General features: G+C 39.7%; 1 protein-coding gene across 1 annotated transcript in view; it reads right to left on the bottom strand.

The window, feature by feature from the left end:
• Nucleotides 1-22,444, bottom strand: part of adamts6 (ADAM metallopeptidase with thrombospondin type 1 motif, 6) — an 84,653-nt gene that overhangs the window by 3,812 nt on the left and 58,397 nt on the right. Inside the window, exons 17-24 of the mRNA XM_084746222.1 lie at nt 21,828-21,951; nt 21,003-21,083; nt 17,398-17,561; nt 15,665-15,803; nt 11,591-11,720; nt 6,930-7,134; nt 6,673-6,849; nt 26-182 (exon numbers count right to left, since the gene is read on the bottom strand). Of these exons, the coding sequence (XP_084602348.1) occupies nt 26-182; nt 6,673-6,849; nt 6,930-7,134; nt 11,591-11,720; nt 15,665-15,803; nt 17,398-17,561; nt 21,003-21,083; nt 21,828-21,951 (1,177 nt within the window). The remainder of the gene's footprint in view (nt 1-25; nt 183-6,672; nt 6,850-6,929; nt 7,135-11,590; nt 11,721-15,664; nt 15,804-17,397; nt 17,562-21,002; nt 21,084-21,827; nt 21,952-22,444) is intronic.

Raw genomic sequence — 22,444 nt, 5'->3', positions numbered from 1 at the left:
ACTCAGATGTGTTTCGTCATCTTACCGTCGCCATTGGAGATGGGGGTGGCGTCGCACTTGCTCTCACACTGCTGCATGGTGGTGGGTCGGAGGGACTCTGCGCACTCGTTAGACGGCTGCCCGGTGTAGGACAGACACTGCACCGTCCTCATCTGCTGGCCCAGACCGCACTGGGCAGAACACTGCAAGAGAAAATACACGAGACAGACACCAGATTTAAAACATGGATGAATGATGGGCGCTAAAAAGAGTTTTGAAACATTAAAAAAAGAGTATTGATTGGAGAATCAAGATTTTTTTTAGATACTTAAAAATGTGACAGGGTAAATGAAATTATGACTGAGGTGTTGGAAAAAGCAGACAATGGTTAACTGACTATTTATTGAGTGGATGCAAAATAATACCCAGATAATACAAAAGATCATGTTAAAAATAAATGGGAAAAGAGGGACAAATGGTTATATCTGAAGATGAGTGCAGTTGATATATGTAAATCATAGTGGATCTGTATCCTCCAACAGTTGGAGGGAATTTATCACCCCGGTCAGAAGAGATATCAAGGTGTGGAGTGTATGTGGAGCAAATCTAGCCTTCCTGTTTCGCCTTGCTACAGCTTTTACTTACTTAATTAATTTTTGTCTTATTATGTCATTTTTGTCTCGTTACATCTTTAATGTAATTTTCGCCTTGTTACGTCGTTTTCATCTTGTTACATGTTTTACATTATTTTTGACTTATTATGTCTTGTTACATCGTTTCGTCTTATGTCTTTTATGTTTTCGTCTTTTACATCATGTTAAGTCGTCATCGTCGTTTTCATCTTGTAACGTCTTTACATCATTTTCGTCTTGTTAGATCCTTTTCATCTTTTGTCTTTTACATTGTTTTCATCTTTCACATTTTGTTAAGTCTTTACATCTTTTCGTCGTCTTCTTATATTGTTTTCTTCTTGTTGTACTTCTTGTCGCTTCTTGTTACATTGTATGCCTTTTATGTTGTTTTTCATCTTGTTACGTCTTGTTACATTGTTTTTGTTGTTTTCGTCTTTTTAGGTCTGTTACCTTCTTTTGTGTGTCATTACATCATCTTCCTTATGTCTTTTGTTGTGTACGTTATATGTAGTTTTTGTCTTGTTACGTGTTTCACATTGTTTAACGTGTTTCAGATTTGTCTCATGACATCTTGTTATGTTGTTTTCATCTTGTCTTTTACATTCTTTTCTTCTTGTTAGGTCTTGTTACGTTCTTTTCAACTTATCTTTTACCTTGTTATTGCCTTATTTCTTCATGTTGTTTTCATCTTGTTACCCCTTTCATGTCTTTTTCTTCTTGAAACATCTTTAACGTCATTTTTGCCTTATTACGTCTTGTTAAGTCTTGCTGTGTCTTTTACGTTGCCTTTGTCTTCTTTCAACTTTTATGTTGTTTACATCTTGTTACGTCTGTTGTGTGTGACGTGCACTGATTCATACACGTAGGAAACGACTTTTCATTGTGTTATTGTCTCATCCATTTAGGTTGAAATCAGTCTTGATGTTGTGAAGACCATCTTCCATCTGTTTTGAAGATGGAAGGAATAGAATGTACAGACATTTGTGTTAAAATGTAGGGAGTAAAAATAAAAAGCTGGTAAAAAAAAAAAAAATACTCAAGTAAAGTACAAATACCTGACAAATCTATTTATGAGAAGATTACTATAATATTGTCTTTTAAACCTGGACTGTGTATGATCTCTGAAGGAAAAAAAAACACATCAGAATCAAGTTTATTGTCTGTGCAGGAGTGTGTTTAGCCAACTGAAATTTAACAAGGTAAATGAGGACCATCTTTTCTCTCTGTGACCCTGAGTGCTGGCCTGTAAGTCTGTGCTCCCTCATGCACACAGACACACACTCAGCCATTCTGAGTAATCCCTACACACACACAAACACACACCGCACGACTTGATCCAATCAACCAATCATCAGGGCACGGAGGCAGCAGCCGGAGTCACCTTCCCTTTTGTCTGATTCAACTGGCTGCCTGTCAGTGACCGTGTTTCCCAACTAACCAGGTCAACTGCTGCTCACAAGGTTTCTCTCTACACAAAAAAGAGACATTTTTGTGTTTGTACAAGGACAGAAAGAGAAACAGACAGACAGAAAATTGCCTCTTGTTTCTGCGGAGGAATTCCACTCTAATTCTTTTCAGACTAAGAGCAGAGCTAAGAGCAGTGTGTGCCGAGGATGAATCATTTCAGATGAAATTATGACATCACATCTATTAAGTGCTGCTGGCAGAAAGGCCATAACCAGAAAAACCCACAATTAATGCTTGGATTGACGTTATTTATGATATCTGTAGGATGGAAACAGTAACTTTCTCCAGAAGACTGCAACAGGACGAGTTAGTCAAAATATAGAAAAAATGGGTCTTATACATTACACCTGTGGATCAGCCTTTACTTTAAACCTTTATTGAACACTCAGGTGCAGAGGAAAAGGTTGTAAAAAAAACACACACCTTTGAAGTTAATATGGAAAACTTGTTAGCAAACGTTACAAATTTAGAAGTCAGTCGTTCCAGGAAGTTGCAAATTCTGTGCAACCTTCAGTGGTGGGCAAAGTACTCAATGCCAGTTCTTGAGTCAAAGTACAGATACTCCTGGTCGAATATTACTCAACTACAAGTGAAAATTGCTCATTTATCAATGCTCTTTGCAGGGCTAGCCTCTAAAGGTTGTTCTCAAAGTGCACCAGAGTGATGCAGTTAACTTTAAAATGTACAACCAAAATCCTGTGGAAAACACTGAATTACCTCCTTTAGCTGCATGTCACAGCAACTGCTGTTGCTGCAACTACTGACTGTGTTGGTATGTAGATAAAATCAGTGGCCAAACTACAATATTATACTTCTGGTTTTTTTAAGAACACCAGCATGCACCTGTCCTCTCACCTCATACAGTATCTCTGCCTCATGTTTCCTCCTCCCCTACACTGACCTCTCAAACTTGCCTCACAGTTTCTCTTCGACAGCCAAGTAAAAAGAGAATCCTGCCATAATCTGTCTTCTGGATGGATTCTGTTCAGCCCAACTCATGTTGTTATACACAAACATATATAAACTAATACAGCTGCAACTCCAGAAGAAAGTCCAACAAAGCATCAAGCAGAATATACTGAACACAGGTGCAACGTGTGCTGAGTAAGAGCTTTTGATCAGGACCAGAGGAGGCGTCAGAGTCCACTGGCACAGCTCACAGGTCTGCAATAACTAACAGAGCAACAGGAATATTAAATCTGTTCACTCACTGATAGTAAATCATTCTTGAATTATGACTTGTTAACAACACTGTTATAATTAGTGGCGTTCTCTATTTATTACACTAGAAGTGATAAGTTGGTGAAAAAGAGTTTATGGGGCCGATGGAATGTGTAAATTATGTCCACTGTTTCTTTACTTTTTAACCAATCCATTTTGCCGGGGTTATCCTCTAATAAGTCATAATAAAGTAATGCAAAAGTTCCTTCCTTTCACACATAAAAAAGATTTTAATTGGTCGCATGGTCCTCGACTTAAGATTCTAATTGTGATACGAGAGCAGTTTCTTCTTTTCTGCAACAGTCTCAAAGTTTCAGAGAAGCTAAAGCTATTTGTTTTTTTTTGTTTTTTTTCTCTTAATTTTATACCTTTTATTTTGTGTGTTGTACACTTAATTTTAGCTTATTCTTATTTATATCTTTTATTTTATCCCTCTTTCGCCATTTCTTCTTCCCATAAATCACTTTTTAACTGCCGTTTTGAAAAGTGCTTGTTACATGTAGGGATTTTTGGAAAATTGCATGCAGGTATATTGAGAACTTGTGTATTTAAAGGGACAATTTGGATTTTTTGAAGTTGGATTGCATGAGGTACTTGTCCATAGTCAGTGTATTACCTACAGTAAATGGTCGACACACCCCCAGTAGCAGGAGTACCAGAGTAGGAAGCTAAGTGATGTACTGCTGTGGACAGGGTCAGCAGGAAAATACATTTTAATCACCTAAAAAAATCAATATCAGTTTAAGTGTCCACTATATTTATAATACGTTCAGCCATTTTACCTCACAGAACAAGGGGGTTACTGGTCTATCTGAAAATTTCCTTTGCATATCACACGTTTGAAGTATTAAATGTTATTTTGCAAGTGGTAATTTATTTCTTTTTAAATGATCATAGCAGTTTGCAAAAATAATCACACAAATACAGCTGCAGAATTCAGACAAAAACAAGCAAATACAAATAGGAAAAAGAGTCCAAATGGTTTTGCCCACAGTTTCAGTCCACTTCCTTTAATCTGTTTGTCCATCCTCCTAAGGGAGTGACATCCTCGCTGAGCCAATGTCCAGTTAAAGATCTATTTGCCAAAAGAATGTTTAATAATAAGTATGAATATCCTTATATTATGATTCCCTGTACTGCAGTCTTATTTTAGGATTTATTTACAAGGTTATCTCCAAAACACTGGAGGATAAAATGTTGATGGATCTTAATAAAAACAACCAAACAATGCTTTAAGCATATGGTCCATACTGGCTTCATTTTACAAGAGAAGAAGCTTAATGAGAAATGGCTCTATTCGAAGGACTCGCCTTGACGTTTGTTGTTGTTATGATTCCAAAATGCGCACCTGCATTTCTTCTATCGACGTGCAGCCAGTTGTAATAAAAAACTACAGGTCACCATTAAACTCTTTTGCAGAATAAAAAACAATCACAGTGACTGCCAACACACCTTTGGCAAAACACGAGCCTCAAATGAAGTGGATATCTTCATAATTACTCTGCAACACACCTGTCAGCCATCACTATGCGTGTGTGCCCATGTGTGAGTGTGTGATATGAACCTCTCCCCTCCGCTGATGAGAGAACTACCAGGCTTTCTGTCACCTTCAATGATCCTCTCCGGCCGCCTCAGATCACTGAGCCCGCATGTCATCCCTTCCCAATTAGAGAGTCTTTATTAGGACCCGCTGGCGGCCATGACAGATGGCGTACGTCAATGGTGCGACTTAAGTGGGATTTGAACCGGTGACCTTTTGGCCTTGGGAGAAGCAGGCCCTCGGTAGCTGGCAACAATCTCCCCTTTCTGACGCTTCGGATGGCGAGGGACCAGAGCACCGAGGGCGAAGCTTGTAATTACAGCCAAAAAAAAAAAAAAGAAGCAGAGGGAGAGGGCTGCGCACACACACACACACATCTGCAGTGCATGAGAAAGTGCTGTGTAAGAGCAGACTCCAGCTGTTGCTCTACAAGGTATTAACCTCAGCGCTGCGTGACGAGGAGCACGCTCTTTGATGGAGGTTATCAGTCAGGTCTGCTTTGTTTATGACTGTTATTGGCACTGATTGAATTGTAAAGGTGTGTTACTGATGTTTGTGTGTGAGCGCACATGTGGCTGTTATGAGGAGAAGCCGAGGGAGAGCTGTGACCTAGACTGCCTGACTCTTGACCTTTGACCTCTGACCTGAGCTAAAACCATGACATCACCTCCACCGGAGCGACGAGTGACCCAAAAAACTTTCTTCTAAACATCGCAGCGCAGTGTTTAAAAACTCCACTTTTACACTGAATTATTAACAAATCCTACAAAATAACAAGCCATACTTTTTGCAGATACAGCTCTCTCTGACGCACGTTTTTTGGCGTGCTCTCGCCAACATGAGTCAGCTGTGTTGTAAAGTGTTCAACAGCCTCGCTGAGCGCACTAAGTCATGTCAGGGTGAGCCCAAGAATGCTACTCCTCGGCCTTCCTCTAAATCGTGTTCCTGGAAGTGATAGAGAGGCCTGGACTGAGGCTCAGATAAACTTCAAACAGCCAGGAGGATATTACTGCCACTGATCACACACTCCAGGCCTGTCCAAGCACTCACGCACACACAAACACAACCTTGACGCACACGCACACACGTCACAGGCCCCCCCGTATGTCATCCAGGTGTAAATTATATTAACCATTCACCAACACATGGGATCTATCTGAGCATCTTTTCTCTTTTAAACATTCAAGCTGTCCTTTTAAAGGATTAACCAGCGTACTGTTTTTGGGAAGCTCACCAAAATCATGCTTAAAGGGACAGTTCACCACTAAAATCGAAATACATATTTTTCTTCTGACTTGTAGAGACATTTATCCATCTAGATACTTTTGGTGTGAGTAGTAGAGTTTTGGAGAAATCGTCTGTAGAGGTGTCTGCCTTCCCTCCAGTGAAATAGAACTAGATGGCACTTGGCTTGTGGCAATCAAAGCACCAAAAAATACAACAGCAGTGTTAGTATGATATCCAGTTAGAAACTGGGCTCTTTGTTGTCTTCTTATCCGCTGTATGACTGTTTGACCAATCATCAAAGAACATTTCTACCACATGACTTGTGTTGACAATTTCTGGACCATTTGAGTTTTTCCTTTATGAAGGCAAATCAGACCTGCTGAAACAATATATCATCCTTAAATTGGTTCAATTCAGGATCTGGACCTTAAGGTCTGAACGCACATCCCTGCAGTCGATATCTCCAAAGCTCTGCAAGTCACACCAAAACTATCTAGATGGAGAAATACCACTGCAGATAAGAGGAAAAATATGTATCCCTTTAAGTTAATGAAGACCTCTATTATCCTTAGATCAGGCTGTGATGTTAAGGAAGTGCCGTCCTACCTGTCCCCATTCACCAGGGATCCAGCGAGGAGGAGGACAGCGTCCTAAACTGCAACGGATTCGGACCGGAGGTTTGTTGTGGCTCGGGCAGTGGGCGGGCGGGAAGGTCTTGGTCAGGTCGCTGCTCTTACACAAGGCGATGCGGTGCTTGAAGCCGGGGCCACATTTCGGTGTGCACTTAAGAGGGAGGAGGAGGTGTAAGAAGAACATCTGGAGAGCACAATGAGCACAAAGATAGTTTCAGGATGATGTGTTACCTCTGACCAATCCAGAGTGACCCACTTCGGCGGGCAGGACTGGTTGTTGCACGACTCTCGTTCGATTGGGCGGTGAGTCAGACAGTGGGTGTCCTCCAGCGTCTCCTCCTCAGCAGGGCCAATCTTCCTGATGCACAAGACCGTCCTCGTCCTTATCCCGCCATCACACGTCTTCCCACACTCAGACCAGTCACCGATAAACCACCTGGAGGAGAGAAACATGAGTTAAACAAGAAGAACCAAAGCTAACAGTGGGCACCTGTCCTTTTTGTCACACTGCGTACCAGTGTGTTATACTCACTGCGGTTGCTCAATTACAAACAGGCTTTTGGTAATTAGTTTTTAGCACATTATGCTACTGCACTGAAAAAAATAGTTGGGACAACTTAAAATTTCAAGGCAACATATGAATAGATAAGATATATTTTCAAGTTTTGAGCCCAACTCAAACTTTTAAGTTTTGAAATAAACTTTAAAAAGTTTTGCCTATAATCTTTAGTTGAGATCATTTACTTTTCTTCTTTAGGTAAATTCAAATCTTTGAGTTTTAGAAACTTTTTTTTTCAAAAAAGGTCACATTATATCACAATGAAATTGTTTAAATTTAAAATAGTGACATTTTAACATTTATTTTTACTTCAATGAATGTACTCAATATTTTTTGAAATACAATGAGTTTCTAAAATTCATAGCTTTAAGGAAAGAAGAGAAGTAAATTATCTCAACAAAAGATAAGTAGTTGGTAAAACTTTTTCAAAACTTAAGATTTTGAGTTGGGCTCAAAATTCAAAAATCTGATGCAATCCGTTGCAGTGTGCGCTTTTGAGTGACTTTATCAAGCTTGGATTACCAAAAGGGAAAATCAGGGCATCGACCATTAAAATATATTTTTTGGTACCAGCTTAAATTTATTCAGTCTCAGAAGTTGGCACTGAATGTCTGATTAAATGAATAATCTTGCTTACTTGTTCTTTGATCGAACAGTTTCCAACGTAACTCGAAAATTGCCAGTTTTAGGCAGATTTATTTGGTCAAAGGTCTATTTTGGTTTCTGTACTGAAACTCGCCCATTGCTGCCCATGGCCGCAGACCCTCAAGGGCCCCTGGAAGCCCCAGGTTTACTGTGTGTCAGCTGGTTACGGGCTGACAAACTGCTCATTTGTTCGGGCATACGTACCACAGTGGAATCTAAACTTAGAAGGGTGTTGAAAAGGTGGGTCCCTCTGAAGTCTTTGACCTCTAGCAGTGATATGGAGCTGGTATGTTTATGAGTACGTCCCAGCTTTGTTTGTCTCATGCACGTAGCTGATGTGATAACACAGGCCTGTCAATGCTGTCATACTATTCCACTGATCTACAGGAGACAATAAAGTACTAAGAAATGCAGCTATGTGCCAACAAAGGCAGGAAAGACGAGGCTGCCAGCTAGTAAATATGGATGTAAACCAAACAATGCTAGATTAAAAACACATGAACATGCATTCAGCATTTTATTAGAACTCAAGGCTACACACTATGCATTTTGGTGAGTAATACTCACTGTAAGTATAACTTCTGTTTGATTACATGAGAAGTAAAACATTTATTATTTTAGTTTTTGCCCCAGTGGTCTGCTACCAGGTTAATTTGATCATAAAGAGGAATATTTTGGGAAATATTCTTATTTGCTTTCTTGCTACAAGTTAGATGAGTATCAATAACGCTTGTGTCTATGTGGTAAGTATGGGGCAGAAGCCAGGACACACTTAGCTTGGCTTAGCATAAACACTAGTTGCAGGGGGAAACTGCTAGCCTGGTTCTCTCTAAAGTAAAAATATTCTCTCCAACGCCACCAAACTCCATTGGTGAAAAAAGCCATTTTACCTCACAGCGCACCATAGTTGCTTATCTAGCACTTCTTCAATTGGTTGGGCTTTTTTTTGTTATTGTGTGACTTGAGTGAATCCAAACTAACCATTTAAAACACTAAAATCACACTGTAACACAAACAAACTAAATGATTGAGACAGCAGTAGACCAGCAACCAGCAACTGAAATTATGTGTACTATAAGAACAACCTCATTTTAGTGCTGTTTGACAAAGGAGTAACATCTCAAGTTACCAACACAGAAGACAAAACATCTGGACAAAATGTCTTAATTTGAATGTTTCTACATTCTTTAAAACAAGAATGATGCAGATAAACTCAGGTAATCACCATGTTGTTGAGCGTGCTTACGTCCAGTTCTGTGCAAAGCTGCTGAGCTTTTGACCTTCAGAAAATTAGATCCAGTCTTATTCACCACTTTTGTCTACAGACTTCAGAATTAATATCATAAAACTGCCCAGACAACAGCCCTCCAAACACATCCAGCCTGTGAGATATTACATCATCTGAAGGAATGTATACAGAATTAACGACGTGTTCAAACATCTGTGTTAGCTTTCATTACTCGGGCCCATAAAACCCAGCCTATTCTAAAACAATTGTGTTTACATGGTCTCCTTTCTTTGGCCTTTCCTGAGGCTGCAGAGGGGGTGTTTGCCTTTCTAACAGACACAAATGTCATGTGTGCACAGTAACTCAATACACACATGCTTTGCAACAGCCTTCAAGTACTAATCAAAATAAATGAGATACCACAAGTCTGCGTCCACTGGATACAGATGTGAAAATAAATAACCCAAGACTGTAGTCTGAATGTATGAAAAACAAATTACCACTTATACAGTAGATTTACGATACTATCAGTTCTTCTGGCTGAAATCCAGCTGAAAGACACCAACACTCGCTCTCGTATACAAATAATTGTCTGATAGTCTGAAACTAATTAACTGGATGCATTTAATCCCACTTTTTCCAGACATGATTGAAGTGAGTCTGGTCATGCTTCCAGCCACAGTTTAGGGCTTCACAGACATTTGGCCACCAAACACAAGTTCATATTCCACCTGTGTACGTGTATATTACCCCTCGAGGATCGCTAAAGACGCCAAAACAATCAAACACAGGTGGTCATTTTCAGGGCTCTAATTTTTGGCACGAGGCAAACGCTGAAAATAGTTAACATATGAAGTTATAAATCACCGCTGTTTTATTTTATTATTTTCTTCCAAACACATTTCACAAACTAGGCCTCATTGAAGGCGGATTAATATCATGAGTCAGTCTCATTTTTATGGAGGGCTTTTCTTTTGAAAGCATTAACTTAAAGCTATGATACTCAATATTTTTATTTTAACAACGGATCAAATGTCTGTGTGTGATGTGAACGGTGTAGCTCATAGTGACAAATCTAGACACAGTTCTCCTCACCTCTACGGAGCGTTTTAGCATCTTTAAGCTAATTATTGGGGTTTTACTGCCCGTAAAGTTACTGTTTTTGTGTAGTCTCAATCAATATTGTTTCCAGATGCAGCAGGCATCTGTTTTCTGGAAAAAAAACAAAAAGAAAATAATGTATACTCACAGATTGTATAATAAATAGTACTTCAGGGCCACTGTGATATCCCTTTATGCTTTTTAGACTACTGTTTTGAATCTTCAAGTTTGGTGGTTTACTGTGACTACCCAAATATATGACCCCCTCCTAAGACCCCCATTTTGCTCTGTGCTCCAATAACGGTTAAGAAAAAACTTGGTACCGCAGTCAACTTCCTCCTTTTCCTGTACCAGCAACATGGCCACATCTTAACTAAGCAAAACGCTAGCTAACTCGCTAGAAAATGATTGATGTAGATTAGTTACGTAGTTAGCTAGTGTTTTACTAACATTATGCTATGTTGCTACGTTGCTTTTACAGGTCCCCAGTGTCATATTTTAAACATCTTCAAAATTTGGCTTTTTTTTCAACATTGCTGCATATTTAAGTACAGGAAACAGTAACGGAGAAAGTTGACTGAGGTACCAACCTCGAACTATCATTCACTGGAGCACGGAGCAAAAAGGGGCAGGAGTTAGGAAGGGTCAGTTACTTTTTATTAGATTTTATTAAAGGATACTGCCATATGAGTAGCATGCTGCTAGCGGAGGAGAGGAAAAGTTTAGCTGGAAGTTGTCAGTCTGGCAGTAAATGTACAGTACAGATTACAGTGTGCCACTTAATAAACACTGCAGCTTCTCAAGACCAATAAAAGTCTGGTATCTCAGCTGAGTGTGCACCCATGTACTGAGGCTGTGAGTCCGGTGGAGCGACTGTGGGTTCAAATCCCGTCTGCAGCCCTTTGCTGCGTGTTATTCCCCCACTCGCTCTCCCTCTTTCCTGTCCTCACTTCAGCTGTCCTACCAAATAAAGGACGTTTTATATCACTAGGAAATATAAATGTATGTGTTTTGGACTGGTGGTTGGACAAAACAAGCAGTATTAAAACATCACCTTAGGTTTGGGAACTTTTTCCCAAATTTTTCACTAATGTCTCATATTTTACAGACTAAACAATTGCTTGTTGTGGGACTCAAAACTGACATATTTCATAAAAGTTGGAAAGGATGGATTGAGTTTATCGACCCATATTGAACAGATTTCAGGTAAAATTGCATGAGAGACTTTTGTTTGTTTAGTTTGATTTCAAAAACAAACGTATAATGTAAGATGCTTTGCACCTTTTGACTCTTTACTCAAATAAAAAGAAAATGTCAAAAAAAAAAAGGAAGAAAATGATCAACAAGAGTATTACGTACTCTGGAGGACATGGCTCAGTGTTGCAGTCTCTCTGGTTCTCTGGAGGTTTGCTGTCTGGGTCACAGTAGCTGTTCTGCACCACCGAGTTGTCGTCCAGCCTCTTACACACCACTTCCTGCTTCTGAGAACCTGCAGGGGAAGAGGAGACTGATCAATAAGGCGGCACAGGGCTCAGCTGATCTCGCACATTAAACCCCCTCAGAAACATGGAAGCCGGCCGTTGTGTCGAGTGCTGTGTTTGAGCTGCGATGGTATCACTTTCAGTCTGTAGTAAATCCAGACATGTAAATTCCTGATTCTTTGCAGGATATCTTGGCAAATCACTTTTACAGAGCAGAGAGCTCTTTACTTTGGCTTCTGATGGAGAGCGTGAGGGCTACCGTATCGGTGTCACACCTCCCACTGTGTGTGTGTGTGAGTGAGCATGCATGTGTTTTCTGTGTGTGTGCATGTGTATATATGCCATACCAACTCAGAAAGGGTCTGTTTGGGCCCTCGTGGGACATATCCCACAGCAGACTTGTCTGGCAGTTGTAATGAGATATGGATGTGTGTGTATGTAGAAAATCTACCCATCTGTGCTTGAAGTGAAATACAGTTTGGAGGAACAGCACGAAGCATGGGGTAAAAGAGTTTCAGTTGTAAGGCTGTCAGGAGGTGTTTTTCATGGGTTTTATTACTGTAGTGATATATTAAACAACACCCCATGATTAGCTGAGCTAGCTATATCGAATGGGGGCATGATTAAATAACTTTCAGCTGATTTAAAGCTCAGTGTGGCCAGAGACACACTGCAGACACATATTAGATTATTTAGATCAACAATGCACAGGCATGTTTACAACACTGGAAGGCCATGTGTGATTCCCCATCTAAGGAGTAGATTCAAATTCCTGCTCAGGACCTGGATATGCTTCCTCGGAGAAACCCACAAGCTTATTCAGTCATGCAGGCTGAGAGTAACGGTGCTGCTAGCGGTGCAGAGGAAAAGGTTAGCAGTGAATGGCACTAGAGTACAGGTCACAGTAGGGATGTCACCCTACAGTAGAACTACAGAGGAACTGGAGATGCAATTCTTCTAGATATGACAGAGACAGCATTAATGCTTAAGTGCTGTTAAATGCCAGAGGAAGAAGAAGAACGCTTAACCAGCATTAAACAACAACAACTACACGTGTACGACAGCAACATGTGCAGCTACAGCAACAGCTCTGCTTCAGCTAATTCAATAGAAAAAGCAGCGGTTGGCGTATTAATGACTGCAATAGTGCAATAGTCCCTCTACCTTCCTCTCTCCCTCTCTGTCGCCCTCTCAGTCAAAAACACACAGATGCTAGCTGCAGCGGTGCACACAGCAGCGCATCCAGTGCACTCTGTCCGCTCAGCTGATCGCTGCTCAAAACAAGACAAAATACATCAACTCTCAAAACTTTGGACTCTTTTTCTACACAGTGCAGCAGAACACAATACCAGAAAATACACTATAGACCTACAGACATGCTATTCTGTTAAAACTAAACTGATTTTCACCAGAGCTGGTCTTTAATTACTGAACAAAAAATTGATCAGCAGCATTATTATAATCAATTAATCATTCAGGTCATATATCAAGCAGAAATTCCAAACATGTCAGCACAGCCAGAGACAAATTAGATCATTTGGATCAACAATGCACAGGGATGTTTTCAACACTGGAAGGCCATGTGTGCTTCCCCATCTAAGGAACAGATTCAAACTTCTGCTCCGGACTTGGAAATGCTTCCTCGGAGAAACCCACATGCTTATTCAGTCATGCTTTTACAAAATATTACAAACCCGTCCAGGCCACACTTGACAACTGGGAAGAAACACTATTTATTGTTACATGAAACCCATTGCTTTTGGGCTAAAAGGTTTGGTTTAGTCATACTTGAGGCCATGGTCAACATTTCACTGCGGTTTCAGATTTTTGAATGTTTGACTTTGTAGGACAAGCGCCCCAGAAGAGTGGCCGTATCTGTGTGCAGCGCTGGTAAACCAGAAGCTATGCAGAGCATCTCATTCACAGAAATTACACCATATTCATTACTCTGGATAAAATATGGAAAATATACATATTGAATTTATTAGAGGGCTGAATCTCCAGCTATAAAGTAATGATTTTGGAAACCCATCGCAAATTATGATACTGGGTTTCCACACACTGCTTTTCAGCATTTGCGTAATTACTGGTTGGGGAAGATTTACAGAATGACACACGCACACACAAGATATGAAGTATTAAATATTTGAGAAGGTTAGAAATATTCGCAAGGAATTTAAACACCCGCAGCGTGTTATGGTATTCAACACCACAATGCTTGGAGTGCTCTTTTTCAAAAGGCAACCGGCCACTGGAGCTCAGTAGAAGGTCGACACGGAGAAGACAGTACTATTCTCTTTTACAAAAGTTCTATAAAATCTTTGTAAAATAAAATCTAAGTATTTTACACACAAAAAAGACAGAAAGATGACAGCTAAATTGTATTATGCTTGAAGTAATTGATAAAGCATGAGAAAAAAAAAAGAGCATTTCTGTACTTTTCACCTGACAGACACCTGACGGGAAGAAAGAAAGAATCTCTAATTTAATGAAGAGTAAATCAATGCACAAAAGATCTTTTGTAAAGGGAGCTGACTGTTGTATAGGTTTAATTTTTGACACAATGTGTGTTTTAGTCCACCTGAGCATTTGTGGAAACAGGCTCAGCAAATAATAACAATGTACATGAAGCATGTGATAATCAGTGCAGATGAAAAGGAAACTGTAACATTTCTTAAATTAATACATGAAACAAACATAGATGCCATATTTCCATCACATTTTCCACATCATTTAAGTTTGTTTGAGGTTCTGACTGGTGCTTTTTTAATTTTTTATCGATTATTAACAATACTTGGGCATGGAACTGATAAAAAAAAGGATTCAAATGTTGAATTTTAGTGAAATAAAGTTTAGCAGGATAGAATCACTAAACCGTTTGTTTGTTTGTTTCCCCTGTATAGATCATTTTCATTCAACTTCATACTTTATGTCTCCCTTGGTCTTACGTTCCCTCCCCCTGCAGTGGCTCCATGCCTCGTTGCTACTGGCTCCACGGTGGAGGAGTTTGTTCCAAAAAGTGGAGTGATTTCAGTAGTGTGGAAGTGATTTGGTTACAAAAGATCAGTGCATCAAACCACTGTAATATTAAGACCTGCAAGAAGACCGCAACAGCAAAGGAGGGCAGTACAACAAACTAATTTCACCACCTCAAGCAGAAGCACCCGCTTCAGTACGACCATATCGCCAACATTACCATCACCAGATCTTTCAAAATGGATTTAAAAGTATTCAAAGAAGTCAGGTCATGGAGTTTCAAAACTTTCTGTAATATATTCCAGTCTGAGGGTGAAGAGTACCTAAACTGCTGTTTCCCCGTTGTCCGTCTGAAAACTTTGACATATCAAAGTGTTAATCACAAAGAGTTCTGTCCATCAAACGTCTGTGGAATATAAATAGAAGCACTCAACAGACTTTTATGTGTTGTCTGTACCAAATGTTTGTTTTTGCAAACTTCTCCTAACTGGAAATTCTTAATATCTGGATTTCCCTCCAAAATAGTGGATGGAAACACATGAAGTCACATTTTCTGTAACTGATTTTGTTGAAATTCTATTAAAATTTTACATTAAATGTGGTGGCCTGGCTCAGTTGGTGATTCTCTCACCCTTTCCATGTCGTCAGCTGTCCTATAAATTAAACACATAAAAAGAGTATGCTAAATTTGGATGGAAACTTGATTGCATAAACATTTTATATGGGTAGGAAACTAGATAGTCAGGCTGATTGGTAGGTCAGCTAAGTTAGAAAGCAGGTAGATAGACAAGATAGCAGCTTTTACGACCCATACACAAAACGATACACACAGATATGTAAGAATAAAAACATACGAATAAAAAATAAAAAACAGCTGATTCTTCCATACGGGTTTCACATCGGAAAGGCTGCAGGGCTCTGTGGCCATTAGAAATCCAGAAAAGCAGAGAAGAAAGATACTACTGTACTGACGTACCTCCAGAGCAGGTAGCGGAGCATTCAGACCAGGGCAGGTGGTGCCATGAGAAGCCCACCTCGTTGTCACCACTTCCTGTACGCTGGATGGGCACATTGAACTTGTAGCGTATTCCCAAGTTCTGTTCCTGAAGAAGAACCTGCAGAGGAAGCAGCAAACAAAAGGCGAGGACAGAAGAGAGAAACCGTAGGAACAAGAACACGGTACATTTAGTAAAATTTCTGCGTTCAGTATTAAAACAAACTCAGGAAAATGACAAACAGTTTATCTGATCATTTATCCCCACGCATGGCACAAAGTACACTGAGCAACATCAGCATTTATTTGGGGTCATGTTTCTGGCCACCCATGTGATATTCACTCTTCTTTTAGTTCTTTTTTTGGTCTCCACCAACTCCTGAGAAAAATATGTGACTCTTTATCTATTTTTTAAAACGTTTGTAGAGGGTCATTGCTGAAAAGAGCTGATGAGAGCACTGAGACTGAACAAAAACATTAAACTTGCGGGTCATTTCAACCATTGTTTATATTTAAAAAATTGATTATAGCAGCTTTAAATGCAGCCTGGACCAGTGAGTCTCTGGTGGGTTTATATTAGTCTGTTGGATGCAGAAGGAGACTGAGGGAGTCGGGCTTTACAAGCCGCAAAGAAATGGCCAGTGGTTGAGTGGCCGGTCGCTCGTCTATTCCAGTGGTGCTGTGTGGTCTGGTATTTTCAACATTCATATCAAGGCAGAAACCACCGAGTATTACGACAAGAGAATGCTCAGTTGCCTCACACAAAAAAATACACACAGAGGAACACTAACATGCACAAGCAAATTCCTACACAGATGTTAACCAAATCAAGTGACATTGTGCTTACACTCTGTTTTTTCAATATCCACATATAAATAGCCCCGAACTACAGCATGAGGGTCACCTGAGGTTAGCACCCAGATGTTGAGTTTAAGTGAACTCACACAGACCAACAGCATACGGACACACATACAGCATAAAATGCACACAAGGGTCAAAAAGGCACAACTGTAGAGTTGCCAAGTGAGAAAATGTTTCTGGATGTTAAAGTCCTATTCATTTCCTGCATACACCATGTCAGGTGACTAGCAGCTGAAGCACTTCCAAAGCTTGGATGGACATGAAACTTGAGAGACTAGCAACTGTATTAGACTATTCAACAGAAAATCAATGTACATAAAAACTTGAAGGTAATCTGTGAACTTTTTGGCCACTACTACAAAAACTTTGTATCTGGAACAGTGGCACAATGCACATTCCTGTCTATGGTTTAACTTGTGCAAGGAGGAAGACCTCTAACAAGCAAACCTGGATGTGAGTAAAGCCAGACGGATATATCAGTCAGCCAATATTAAGAGGGACGAAACTGGCCACGCACAGTTATATGGGTCTATATCTGTATTGGTGTATATGTTGTCTGATATTTTTATGCAGAACATAATGCAGATTGTTCAATTCACTGTTTTATTTTTCAGTTTTATAGGCAGTATTTTATGCATATTTGATCCATTTTCTTAATTCAAGTTGTTCTATTTGTGTTTTTTTTATTTCTAGTTATTTACAATTATGAATCTTATCTATTAGTATGTCTGTCATTTCTGTTGGGTGTGTACACTGTGTGTGCATTATAAACTCAATAAAAAGACACTGATTGAAATGTCACATTCAGTGTTTTTTTTATAGTGCACAATGTACAATAAAATATAATTTCTTACCATGACAATCAGGTTTTCAGTGGTGGCTCCCAGTGCCTCTAAGGACTCCGGCTCATCAGAGGGTCTCTTATAGTGGAACGCCGTCCCTGCGATGTCAAACTTCCTGGGCCAGTCGATGGTCCACGCTCCATTGATGTAATAATCATCCCCTTCAGATTTCAAAGCTGAGCGATCACAGAAAACGAGAAATACTTTTAGAAAGCTGAAATCAAAAGCAGACAGGAACAGTAGCCGAAATAACAGGTGGAGACAATCATTTGGCGTGATGTCATTGCCGTTGCTCATCTCTGTCATCATCATTCTCAGCCTCCCTGATGTCACTGACAGCTCTCTATCCCTCAACAGACTGAGCAGAAACACACGCACGTGCCTGCACACACATTGTAAATGAAGAGGTTCACGTGCACCGACATGTACATACGTCTAATTTAGGAAGAGAAAGAAAACACACTTCAGGTGAAAGCCTGGACGAACCTCATGAATACCACTCTGTCTGGTTGTCAAAACAAAAGTTGGTCTCCAAGCACAACAGATCTGAAAATATCCACTTTCTCTGCATTGAAATGGGGCCAAATTGAGGAGAAACGATCCAACCGCTCGCTATTCTGTCTCTCTGGCTCGTGCTCTGCAGATTCCCCTCTGCAGCGTTTACGCAGATTAGATGAACAATAGTTTACTCGTTTTTACCATCACCATCCCCGTCTCAATAAATTCAATTTCAGCACATCTGGCACTGATTGTGAGCACTGTGATTTTGTTATTTTGAACAGTGCAGTTTACACAAGTCTTCACAATCATCCCAGTCTCTATTTTCATACTGTCTCTCTTAGTTTTTGCTTTAATAAAACATTATGGCTGGGTTGCACCAAATAGTTTAATTTAAGATTAAATCTGATCAGAGTTTAGCAAAATCAGGTTTAAAATTAGTAAATCCAGAGCTAATCTCCATTCAGTAAATCGAAGTTTATTGATATAAACCAAAACTAAAATTAAACAGAGTTTAACCAGATTTTTGCATATGCAAAATGAGATAAATAAACAAATTATTCATTTGAGTGCAGTCAGGACTCAGTACTAGTACTCCTTAACAAAACGTTACATTGTTTGCAAGCTAGCTAAAAAGTTAATAACATATCACATTGTTTGCTAACTAGCTAAAAAGTTAACTAAATATTACTTTACCTACTTGATTATTTTGATCAACTCATCTCAAATAGGCAGATTTTTTGAAAATTACACCTTCTTAAGCATATGGGTGTTTAAACCAAGGTTTAAAGAGAGATTTAAATTGAATCTTTCTTAATTCTAAGATAGTTTAAAAGTCTGGTGCAAAATAATTACAAACTATTATTTTATCTGGTTTAAAAATCAGTCTTTGTTGGTGCAACCCATCCTAAAACTTTTCTGACCTAAATAGCAAGGACTCAGACAATGCAGCAAAAGAAAAATATTATCTTTATCACTGGGGTCACAGATGAAATTCATAACAAAGTTACAAATTGCTTGGAAGGGGAAAATCTAGTCCCACACAATAGCTAAAATTGCACTCTTTAAACTTTGATATATAGACATCATATCCCCCATAATCCTGGTGGACCAGGCAGCTGTCACCACGGCCCTATAAATCTGATGCAGCTCTCCGGTTCAAAGTGTAACTTAAGCCCTCCATCAACACCATCCGCTATAAATTCAACACGCTGTCACATGTCTTTCTCTCACTAATGAAAAGACACAGAACGGGCTTAATTGAATCCGGTTGTTTGATTGTTTTGGGTCCGTCGCTGCCAGTGTTGCAAATAGTTTTTGTTTAGTCTGGAACGGAGCGGATGAGTCTGGTGCCAAGATGGCCATCACATGTGTTAAGATTCAGGTTTTTTTTCTTACAGTCTCAGTTTTATGGGTTCACATTAGGCAACAGGAGATTACACGATGGCATCTTCTAATTTGCTCTTGACAAAGACACCAGGAAATCCCAGGAAATGTGGTTGACACAGAACTGAACAGATAATATGAAACAGCTTCAACTCGCAAATTGCCAATTCATCACACTGCAGTGAACTACAGGCTCTGCTTGATGGATTGATAGTGAAGCAAGACTAAGAGTCTGCAGCCACCCCAGTCTGAAACACAGTGGTGCTTTCAGCTAAAGGCTACAGTCAGCATGCTACCAAGTACAATTCTGCCATTCACATTTTTGATATATAATGTTAATCATGTTCACCATCTTAGTTTGGAGTGTTAACATGCCAAAGATTGCCTATTAGCACCTATCACACAGAACAGCTGTCATTAGTTTTGCAGGTGTTTGGTCATAAACCACAGTGGATATCCTTCCTCAGGGGAACATGAATGTCTGAAACAAATTTCATGGTAATCTATCCAATAAATGTCTTGCCTGGGTACAGACCTTTAAACCCACCCACTCCACCAAGTCGACTGCTTCTGATCTGGCATCATGACATGATGTGGGACAAATTCTGTTATCAAATGTTGTCAAGCTGTGCGCCAGAGCCAAGGAAAATAAATAAGAACATGGGCGACTGCTATAGACAAGATAGTTACATGGTATATCTGCTCAATACGGCTGCTCCAGCTCAGCAAAACCAGTATATTGGCATGGCGACTCATCAGTGTTGACTTGTGTTAGCTGCATTGTGCTACTGCATGTCCCCCCCCCCCCCCCCCCCCCCCCTTTCTTTCTGTTCATAAAGAGCCTGGATCGGTAGAGGGTTTCTGCCTGTCAAAAGAAAGTTTTTCCTCACCACAGTTGCCTCAGTGCTTGCTCTTGGTGGGAAAAACTGGGTTTCTAAGTAGTATGGTCCAGATCTACTCTATTTGAAAAGTGCTCTCAGATAGCTTCTCATAAACTAAAACTAAACTTTAATCCCCTACCAGCGTTGCTTTTCAAAAGCTGAGCACCTGATTATTTTATCCTGCACAAATTTTGTGCATTTGGTAATTTTTTCTTACTGCTTCAACTGTGGAGAAGTAGCCTACATAGATAAATGGTGTCTTTATTGTCTGTCTTTATTATTGTGAGTCTGCAAGGGTCTTTTATTTTGAAAATTTAATTATCTACACCATTCCTGTGTCTGACTTCTTGCCTGATGTGCTCTGTGCAGCTTGATGCAGCTCCTGTCAAAAATAGAGTAGGCATTTAGGGAGTAGGCAAAATTATGTGCCAATCCATTTAGTAGATGCTGAGATATTTCACTGGATAATATTTTTGCTCTGCTGACGGCACTAGAGGAAATCTCAGGGAATCACCAAAGTCATTAGGATTCATCCTTTGGGGACTATGAATATCTGTGCCAAATTTCAATGCAAACCCTTGAATACTTATTGAGATATTTCACTACAAAACAAAAACGTCAACCTAATGGTCCCTGGAACTTCATCCCCTGGGGGCCATGAATGTTTGTGCAAAATGTCACAACAATCCTTCCAAAGGTAGAGAGATGTAGTCTGGACAAAACTGGTGAGCAGACAAACATTGCCAGCCATAGAGCCACACTGCTAGCATGTCTACCAAAAATAAAGCTCAAGAAAGTGCATATTGGTCTAATTATTAGGTAATTTGTGATCATTTTTAAGTTGCCACTTACCGATATAATTCTTTGACATGGCGAGCTCTTTGATCTCAATGTGAACCGACCCTTTTGGTATCTGAACCACCTCCATGTAGCCTGAAAGACAAGGGCATGAATCATTTAAGTGGTATTTCTTCTTCCTCAAATCTGATTTCTACTATATGTTTTTTTTTTTTTTTACAATACAGAGAAGACAGAAACTTATCATGTTAGGTAGGAGTACATATAGAATAAATCCTAAATCACCCAAAAAGGACAAAGCAGGAGGACAAAACAATCCCCTCCTTTTTTTTACAGTCACACACACATGCACACACAGTATTTTTAGATGGTTTACTAGCCATACCATAGAAGGAGAAATATGTTTTCTCTCTCTCCTGCTCTCTATAGACGACCTCAGGCTACAGCCAACACCGTGTCCCTATCTCTACTCCTGATTTCTTCACTCCATGATGTAATTAATGGGACAAGTGTTGTGTTTTGATCAATATTCTGACAACATAATTCTAAATAGCTGAAAACATATGCTCTGTCAGAGGGTGACAAAAGCAGAAAAAGGAACATTTCCATGAAAGATTATCTTCCTGGCTTCAGGGATGTGTTGGCGTTTGGACAAAAGCTGCGCCGCCAAAAAGGATGATGTGTTTTCTTCACAGTCATCTCCGGTGACTTGAAGTTTGTCACATGTGCTCGTCAAACCAAAACACACTATCTCCTCTCCTCCTCTTCACACCGAGTGAATCAAAGAAGCTTGAAAGCTGCTGTATAATATATCTAACAGAAACCTGAGGTGACAGAACAAATAAGTCTCAGCGTGGCCTGGAGTCAGACATGTTTTACCTCCTCTGGGTAGAGACTCGTTGAAGAGTCCCTCTGTTGCCTCGCAAGTGCTGCCGTCCCCTCCGCACACGCGACACCGATCTTCTTTAGCATCAGAGCTCAGGATGTTGTCGCAGCCCACGTGCTTTAAAAAACAACGAAGTCAGAGAATGAGAGTGAGTTTGATACACGGATTCAAGATTTAACATGATTTTAATATGAAAATACACAATAATTACAAATCTGTTTAGGTCAGATTTCAGAGCAGAGGCCTCATGGTCTCTAAAGGAACAGTTCAACATTTTGGGAAATACTATAATTTGTGTTCTTGTCAAAAGTTTTACACATTCAGTAGAAAAACTAAAGGGCTTGGGTTTTAGTACTGAATAAACTACTGAGAGACAGACAAACACATTGTTGGTTTTGGTGTTTTAATGAGATTTGTTGACAATAAGAAATATATACACCAGACTCCAGTGATTACAGCTGTAATTGCTAATAACTTGGCAGGTTTTTAGATAGAAAACATATGAGATGTTATAAAACATGATGAACTCTGAGTGTTTAAACTAGCCAGTGTAACAGACAATAATGTGTTGGCTCCAAATAGATTTTAATATTGAGGCCGTATGGAGCTC

Source organism: Lutjanus erythropterus, chromosome 20 (assembly GCF_056507025.1).
Source record: "Lutjanus erythropterus isolate fLutEry1 chromosome 20, fLutEry1.hap2, whole genome shotgun sequence".
In the NCBI taxonomy this organism is placed as follows: domain Eukaryota; kingdom Metazoa; phylum Chordata; class Actinopteri; order Lutjaniformes; family Lutjanidae; genus Lutjanus; species Lutjanus erythropterus.
This window is presented reverse-complemented; position numbering and strand designations above follow the sequence as displayed.